General features: G+C 39.3%; 1 protein-coding gene across 1 annotated transcript; it reads right to left on the reverse strand.

Moving 5' to 3' along the window:
• Positions 1–2,571: 2,571 nt before the first annotated feature.
• On the reverse strand, positions 2,572–8,117 carry LOC124862294 (3-mercaptopyruvate sulfurtransferase-like). The gene is made up of 2 exons (XM_047356115.1): positions 6,464–8,117; positions 2,572–3,084 (listed from the first exon to the last, which is right to left on the reverse strand). Exons 1-2 carry the CDS (start codon positions 7,116–7,118, stop codon positions 2,786–2,788), a joined length of 954 nt encoding a protein of 317 aa, XP_047212071.1. The 5' UTR covers positions 7,119–8,117; the 3' UTR covers positions 2,572–2,785.
• Positions 8,118–8,946: the final 829 nt, after the last annotated feature.

Here is an 8,946-nt window from a genome sequence, read left to right on the forward strand (position 1 = left end):
ACAACATAGCCTCTAGGATCATTTGAGCACTCAAACCCCTCCACCACGTTAAGGTGACGGTTCAAGGAGGGGTTTACACAGATTATATTTGTTTATTTTAATACCTCCCTCATTGGCCCATATTTCTACAGCAATCGCTCCTAAATCCTGTGTTGTATTCAGTGGTATATAATTAAAGTTTTATTTTATGAAGATGACACATCCTCCTTCATTCTCATTCACCCTATCTTTATGTAAAACAGAGTACCCGTGAATGATAAAATCCAACAATGATAGTTTGAGCCATGTTTCTTGAATGCATATTACATCTTGTTTTGTATTCATTGTGGAAATGAAGCCTTTAAATTCCTGTCTGTTTGCAACCAGAGTGCGGGTATCCCATGTTAATATTAACATTACTTACTGTTTTGAGAATCATGGATTTTTTCCCCCCAAGATAAATGTTTCACAATAAAAATCTGTGTAGCTGCTTTTACTGTGATCTTTATTTTCTCAGTTTTAGTCTTTACTTGTTCTGAACAGTTGATGTATGGCAGAAATTGAATCAATTTGTCCAAAGTAAAAGCAGATTGGCCTATATCTGTAACTCTATGGCCTGCATGATTTGTACTTGGTATGGTTTCTTTACTGTTTACCATCTTTACTGCTTCTGCATATGTAACTCTTGTCTGTTCTGATTTTGTGAATTTCAGCTGTCTGTTTCCTCATTATGCACCCTCCATATGCTGCAGTATGGCTTCCTCCACAGTTACATCTTATAGAGTTCCTCCCACATTCACCATAGGGATATTCACCTCCACATCTACCACACCTCTGTTTGCCTTTGCAAACGTTAGCAACATGTCCAAACCTTTGACATAGCATCTGGGGGTGGAACATATACTCTTACATCAAAACTCATACATCCTATTATAACTTTATCAGGAAGGATTCTAACTTTGAATTCTAGTAAAACAGATGTACCGTTCACTTTCTCTCCTGTATGCCTGCAACATGTCCTCTAATAACTTTCTTCAACTCAAGATTTTCCCCCAAAGAAAAACCTGAAATCCCTCCTCTTTTCTCTCCAGCAACCCTCCTTTCCAGCACTTCTCTTTTGTACAACACTTGTAGTTTTAGGACTTTCTTCTTTTGCTTTGACGTTTTACAAATAATAAGCAGATTTCTGCTGGCTGCACTGGCTGCCAATGTTTTCAGACACAACAAGAAAGATGATATCTGACAACCCTATACAAGTATCACAGTAAAGGGGGCTGAATACAGATGCACAGGTCACTTCTCATATTTTTATTTGTAAGTAAAATTTGAATGGCATTATTTTCTTTCCATTTCACAATAATACTTTGTGGGGGTGTATTACATAAAATCCAAATAAAACACATTGAAGTTTCTTATTGTAACATCTTCACAACAGAAGATATTGGTATAACGTCAGGAAAAAAAGGTCAGCAGTAATATAAAGTAGTGATCAATCTGTGATTCTGTTAAGTCCCTAAGACAGTAAATACAGCAAATGAAAGCCCACTAATATTTGGAGATAAAGAACACCCCAAGAAATTGGATGTTACTTTTTAAACTAGACTGGCAACAGTTTTGAAAACTCAAGAAATGCTAAGTACATTTGCAACGGAACCATTTTTAGCAGTTCGGCCATTGCTAGAGAAATCTAATAAGTATAAGATAAACTAAATATATTGCTCTGTCAGTACAAAATAATTATTTCTGGGAAAAATTACTCTGCTGCTCCCCAGAGGAACATAATGTGGCAGGAAACCGTGTTTGAATGTGACGGTTCTAAACGTAGCTGATCTTGGGAGTGAGCATAATTTTACTGGTATAATTTGGACAGCAAAAATCACATGACGCTGTGAGATTTGTGTTGACGGCATAAAGCCAACTCCTCATAATCAGCTACCTCTCTTTGTTCATGTTTCTCTCCATTCTAATTGGTGCTGATATGGCTGTTGAATGTGCAACTTTCACTGTGCAGTCATGTTTGAGTTTTATGTCTTAAAATGTGTATATTTTTTAAAATGCATAATAATTTAAGAAAATTACATAGAGTAAAAAATTATAATTGCTTTAATGCTATGATCTAAGTGCATAAAAGCAGTTCTGCAACTGAACTCTTGCATTGCATTTTATTATTAATAACAATTACATAAGAAAATAGAGTTTTAACAGCTTTGATGCTTTGGCCTATGAAAATTTGTGCAGCAGAGACCATAAACATTGTTTACAAGTAATAAGTTCACATTGTAACATTACATTTAACAAACAATTGTCAAATAATACATATTTAAGGCAGTTCGGTTCTTTTTTACATTATTAAGCAATGATGCATTATACGTTCTGGAAGCCTGGAATATTGAATTGGACCTACTCTATGAAGTTTTTTCTTTAGTATTCATGTACATGTTAATTTCATTTTGTATATATATTTATATGTAATATGAATCAATTTGCTTTATTCCATATTAGATTGCAAAATGAAAAGTAGATTAGATCCACAGTTTAAGTTTAAACTTATATTTGCATGGGACAGCATCAAGTTCTCTGAACTTATTCTTATACAGCTCTTCAAATTTGTGTCTTTTCTTGTTTAGGTACTCATCGCATTTTATAATTCCTTGTAGTTTCATGTTTAAAGCCTTTCACAGTGGTCACATCAATCTTAGCAATATCACCACAATATGAGGCACACAATATGATTTTAAACTATCTTTTGCAAGCAAAAACCATGGTGCATCCTCAAAAGTGACCTAACCCTGATAGCAGCTGGCTATCACTCCATCTTTCCCTGCTCCTCTGCAATGATGTACTCTGGAGGGGCTCTTTTGAAAAATTCTCCCCAGGATCCATCATAAAGACCAAGCCCAGAGTACCCAAGTCGGTAAGCTGCCAGAATAACATGACAAGCTGTGACTCCAGAACCACAGGAAGCCCAGAGAGGCTTCTCCAGGTTCACTCCAGCCTCCTTGAAGAGTTTGGACAGGGTCTCGGTGCCGAGATGCTTTCCAGAGGAATCTAGGAAAGATGTGAAGGGCATGTTTATGGTTCCAGGGAAATGTCCTGGGAGAATATCTGTGAAGGGAAAACAGAATTGAGAAAAATGTATTGATTTTTTTCACATGTAAACATGAGCTAACTTAACAAGTTCTTGCATAAAACCTTTAACTGTCATTGTGTTAATTGTTTGAGTGTAAAAGCTTACAGCTTTACAGCCTTACAAAAGCAGATGAGACAAGCTTTACAATTATGGTAATCAAGCAAGGGTACTACCACAAAACCACAAATATTTTGGTTTTAACCTGTCTAAAGTACTGCTTTTTTTAACTGTATGCTATTAGCATTATTATTTTTGGTACTTTCTGAAGAGTATCTCAAGACACCAGACTTTTTTATTCATGAACCCCCAATGGGGTCGAGACCAAAACTTTAGAAACTATTGGTCTAAGTTACTAAGTTACATAAGTTACATAAGCATCTATGGATGAGCCAGCTACCGAGATCAAGGTACAACACGGTTTCAAGCGTTAAAATCATCCTTTATATCATTCCCACGGGTTAACGTTTTTTTTAAAGAAATGCAAGAGGAAATGCTGAAGGAATCAGAGTTCTGGCTACTGATGTATAAAGCACCGGCCCCAAGTAAATCCCAAAAATACACATACCCCTGGCAGACTTAGATTTAACCCTCCTGCAGTCCTTGCTAAGCGCTAGTACAGAGCGAGGCAGATTCTTGAAAAATCTTGATTTCACACAAACATTTATTATGTATTTTCTCCTTTTCATCACTAAAATATCCCTAAAGTGCGACAAGGTGCTCAGTCTGTCGCGGCAAACTTTAGGGAATCTCCCAAATCTAATAAAAATACATATCTACTTATATGTTTGAAACATTTGTTTTAATACTATGAGAGTATGATGTGTATATTTATTTAGGTGTGCAACATGTTTTGGGCTGAGAGCTTAAATGTGTGGAGTAAAATGCGTCAGTCAAAAGTGACCTCCAGCAACACTAGACCATAGACTAGACCAGTAAATGGATCAGTGGCCTCAGCCTGATATTTGATGAAAGATGTCATGATTTAACAAACGGGAACTTTTATCTCACTCCTTTAGCAGATTTTTGGGAATACCAGCTTGCTAAAACCAGACAAACATAACTATGGTCTCTAAGGACAGCATAGATATTTAATCATATACAAGTCCTTCTCAAAATATTAGCATATTGTGATAAAGTTCATTATTTTCCATAATGTTATGATGAAAATTTAACATTCATATATTTTAGATTCATTGCACACTAACTGAAATATTTCAGGTCTTTTATTGTCTTAATACGGATGATTTTGGCATACAGCTCATGAAAACCCAAAATTCCTATCTCACAAAATTAGCATATCATTAAAAGGGTCTCTAAACGAGCTATGAACCTAATCATCTGAATCAACGAGTTAACTCTAAACACCTGCAAAAGATTCCTGAGGCCTTTAAAACTCCCAGCCTGGTTCATCACTCAAAACCCCAATCATGGGTAAGACTGCCGACCTGACTGCTGTCCAGAAGGCCACTATTGACACCCTCAAGCAAGAGGGTAAGACACAGAAATACATTTCTGAACGAATAGGCTGTTCCCAGAGTGCTGTATCAAGGCACCTCAGTGGGAAGGAAAAAGTGTGGCAGAAAACGCTGCACAACGAGAAGAGGTGACCGGACCCTGAGGAAGATTGTGGAGAAGGGCCGATTCCAGACCTTGGGGGACCTGCGGAAGCAGTGGACTGAGTCTGGAGTAGAAACATCCAGAGCCACCGTGCACAGGCGTGTGCAGGAAATGGGCTACAGGTGCCGCATTCCCCAGGTCAAGCCACTTTTGAACCAGAAACAGCGGCAGAAGCGCCTGACCTGGGCTACAGAGAAGCAGCACTGGACTGTTGCTCAGTGGTCCAAAGTACTTTTTTCGGATGAAAGCAAATTCTGCATGTCATTCGGAAATCAATGTGCCAGAGTCTGGAGGAAGACTGGGGAGAAGGAAATGCCAAAATGCCAGAAGTCCAGTGTCAAGTACCCACAGTCAGTGATAGTCTGGGGTGCCGTGTCAGCTGCTGGTGTTGGTCCACTGTGTTTTATCAAGGGCAGGGTCAATGCAGCTAGCTATCAGGAGATTTTGGAGCACTTCATGCTTCCATCTGCTGAAAAGCTTTATGGAGATGAAGATTTCATTTTTCAGCACGACCTGGCACCTGCTCACAGTGCCAAAACCACTGGTAAATGGTTTACTGACCATGGTATCACTGTGCTCAATTGGCCTGCCAACTCTCCTGACCTGAACCCCATAGAGAATCTGTGGGATATTGTGAAGAGAACGTTGAGAGACTCAAGACCCAACACTCTGGATGAGCTAAAGGCCGCTATCGAAGCATCCTGGGCCTCCATAAGACCTCAGCAGTGCCACAGGCTGATTGCCTCCATGCCACGCCGCATTGAAGCAGTCATTTCTGCCAAAGGATTCCCGACCAAGTATTGAGTGCATAACTGTACATAATTATTTGAAGGTTGACGTTTTTTGTATTAAAAACACTTTTCTTTTATTGGTTGGATGAAATATGCTAATTTTGTGAGATAGGAATTTTGGGTTTTCATGAGCTGTATGCCACAATCATCCGTATTAAGACAATAAAAGACCTGAAATATTTCAGTTAGTGTGCAATGAATCTAAAATATATGAATGTTACATTTTCATCATTACATTATGGAAAATAATTAACTTCATCACAATATGCTAATATTTTGAGAAGGACCTGTAGTGTTGCGTTAAACGTTTGAGTTGTTTTAAAAAGGTGTTAAATCTAGCAAGCCTTCCACCACAAGAGTTAGTCACCTGTACAAACTCACCGTGGTATGACAACATTCTACTACAGGTAAGGTAACTGCTACTGAAAATAACTTACCGTTCCAGCTTGGGCTGCGTAATGTATCGTTATTGTAATGTATATGAACATAGTGTCAATATACCACATCTGCTTACAATATAATAAATATTTGCCAATTATATAAGCACCCTGCAAGCCAGATGCAACTTTCTGAATAAAACCAATTAATATATTTTTGCTCCAGTAAGTGGATGTATTATCACGATCTGGGGCCCATGTTTGCGGTGTTAAATATATTTGTTTATGCAAGTGATTTATAATCACATTAACCATGGTAATACTACATTATGTGCATTATTTTCCATATTGTGCAGCAATAATCCCATCAACAGTATACTTACAGCAATCAAATATCTACTAATGGTTTCTTGGTTTAAGTAATTTCATCTTATGGATTGTGTTTTAAACACTATTTTATATGTATAATTATCTTTTTCTCTGTCTAAACTGTAAAGGAGGTCAGCTTCATGTCTTACATGTCGACCCTGTTCACTGGTGTTTATTTAAAGTTTTGTTATTTTGCCAACCTTCTCTGGGTTCTGGGTCAGTACCCCGAAACCTGCCAGCAGACCTGGCGTCCACCACCTGGACCTGCTTGGTCTTGATGTTCTCCAGCACATTTTCAAAGCTCTTCACCCAGGACTGGTTCAGGCTCGCCTGGAAGTCTCTCCGCTCCGGCTTGCTGTAGTCGGAGGTCACCGGGTGACCGTCAGCCAGCCAGTTCTTGGAGCCTCCGTCCAGAACCGACACCAAACTGTGTCCGAACACCCGGAACATCCACCACACTCTAGGCGCGCTGAACGAGCCGAAGTCGCTGGTGTCGTAGACGACGACGTGGGTGTCGTTCCCGATGCCGAGGTCTCCAACGTACCGGGAGAAGTCGCTGGAAGTCGGCAGCATGTGGTCATAATGGGAGCTCTTATCGCAGCATTCATCTATGTCGAAAAACGAGGCTCCCGGTATGTGCTTCTGAGCGAACTCCTCTCTGGTGTTCCGCTTGCTTTTCGGCAGGTACCAGGACCCGTCCAGAATACGGAGTTTTGGACCTACGAGTTTGGTTTTGACCGCTTCTGACAGCCACTGAGCGGAGACCACAGCGCGAAACGGAGCAGCCATGACGGGGAAGGAGGGGGAGAAGATCGGGGAGCAAACAACCTTGAGACCGGAAAAAACTGTTGGCATTTAGCTTGTTGTTGCCCCGCCTTGATCTGTATCTAGACAGAGAGCTCAGTTAACTCTTTCATTATTAAAAACTGTGAAACATTTGTTAGTTCCCATGAACTGTTATGAGATGTTATTAATTATTTGATTGTTAAAGTTTTGACAGATAATACTAACCGATGAATTGGGCACCTTTCATCAAGTTATTGACAAACCTCCTTCAGAGACGTGATGAAGATGTACTTAAGTTGCCAGGAAGGGTAAAAAGCATTGAAATAACAACATTTTAATGCAACAATGAACAAAGAAGGTTTATCTTCTATTAAATCATTTGACACGAAACGTTTTTTCTAAAGACTTTCATTGCATACTGAGAATCGGAAGAAGTGAAGATGAACAAACTTTGCATTTGTCTCCCCCAAAAATTATACCACGGAGGAGAAAAATACTTGATTTTGAAATCTTTAGCTCCTGTGCTTTTATTGTGAAAGCGCAACGCAGCGTGATGTCACTGCCTCGCCCCTCCCTCAGCTGCTCTGAGCGGGACGGACGGGGGAGGCTACGTCATCACCTGCAGTCTGATCAGACCTCTGGATGAGCTAAAACTGTCTGTAGGGAATGTTGTCATGAATATGGCTGGCTTATAACGTCTTGTTGTTAGTTCACATTTATATTTAAAAACCAAATCAGTTGTTAAAAATCTTTATAAGAAAAGCCTCAACAAATGTAAGACAAATCTCCCCCCCCATGTTTAGTTCATTCCTACACCCTTGGTTGTAGGCAAACCTGCAGACTTGTATGACAGAACCAACCCAGATTGGGCCCCTACCTTGAGGCTGACCGACACAGCAACTCCCTCAGAAACTGACCGCAAAAGGAGACTCTCTGAAACTAATTTGAAAAGGTACAGATTATGTAGTAACGGTAATTTGATGGAACAATATATTGCAAAATGTAATTGTATGGATAATTATGATTGATACTGAATTAATAAGCTATATTGTATTATAATTATTAAAATACAAAAAAATAAACGCTGATCAGAGTCATGATGGTGTAATGCATTATTTGACATATTTCATCCATTTATTGTTATTGTGCTTTAATATCTGAATAATTCCTGTTTCTCTACTGATAATAGCACTATGCACTGTCCCTTCTTATTACAACCGATATGAAAGAGTAAAGTACCGGCATCACAGAGTACAACACAGCCAGAGCCTTGTTAACGATATGCATGGACCAGAAAGCATTGCAACACCTCTTCCTGGTCCAAGTTCAGAACTTCGCAGTCCTTCAGTTTTACAGTTTGATACAGCTTGTGCAGTCATGCTGCATGAGCAAGTCAAAGCTTCTGATGATGTTTGTGTAAAGTCAGAGCTCTTAAGCTAAACGAACAGTCATTTCAAAACAATGATGAGAAAGTGAGATATTGTGCCGGTCTAGTTTTTCTGACTTGGGCCAATTTGAACCTTTGCTCATGACCTTAATGCGACTGAAACTGAATCTCCCTGTACAGGACCTTGCATGCAGATTTCGCACATCATCTTGGACTGTGTCAAGAACATTTTTGGTGGTTACTCATGTTTTGTACATGAAACTGAAGCATCTGTTGTACTGGCCAGAAAGGGATGAATTACAAAAGACTATGCCTTTGGAGTTCAGGAAACTTTGCTTTGAAAACGACTGTGATTATTGATTGCTTTGAAGTGTTCATCCAAAGACCAAATAATCTTCTGGCTAGAACCCAGACCGGGTCTTCCTACAAACATGGTAACATTGTCAAATTTCTGATCGGTATTATGCCACAGGGGTCAATTTCATATCTTTCAGAAGCATGGGATGGAAG

Source organism: Girardinichthys multiradiatus, chromosome X (assembly GCF_021462225.1).
Source record: "Girardinichthys multiradiatus isolate DD_20200921_A chromosome X, DD_fGirMul_XY1, whole genome shotgun sequence".
Classification (NCBI taxonomy): Eukaryota; Metazoa; Chordata; class Actinopteri; order Cyprinodontiformes; family Goodeidae; genus Girardinichthys; species Girardinichthys multiradiatus.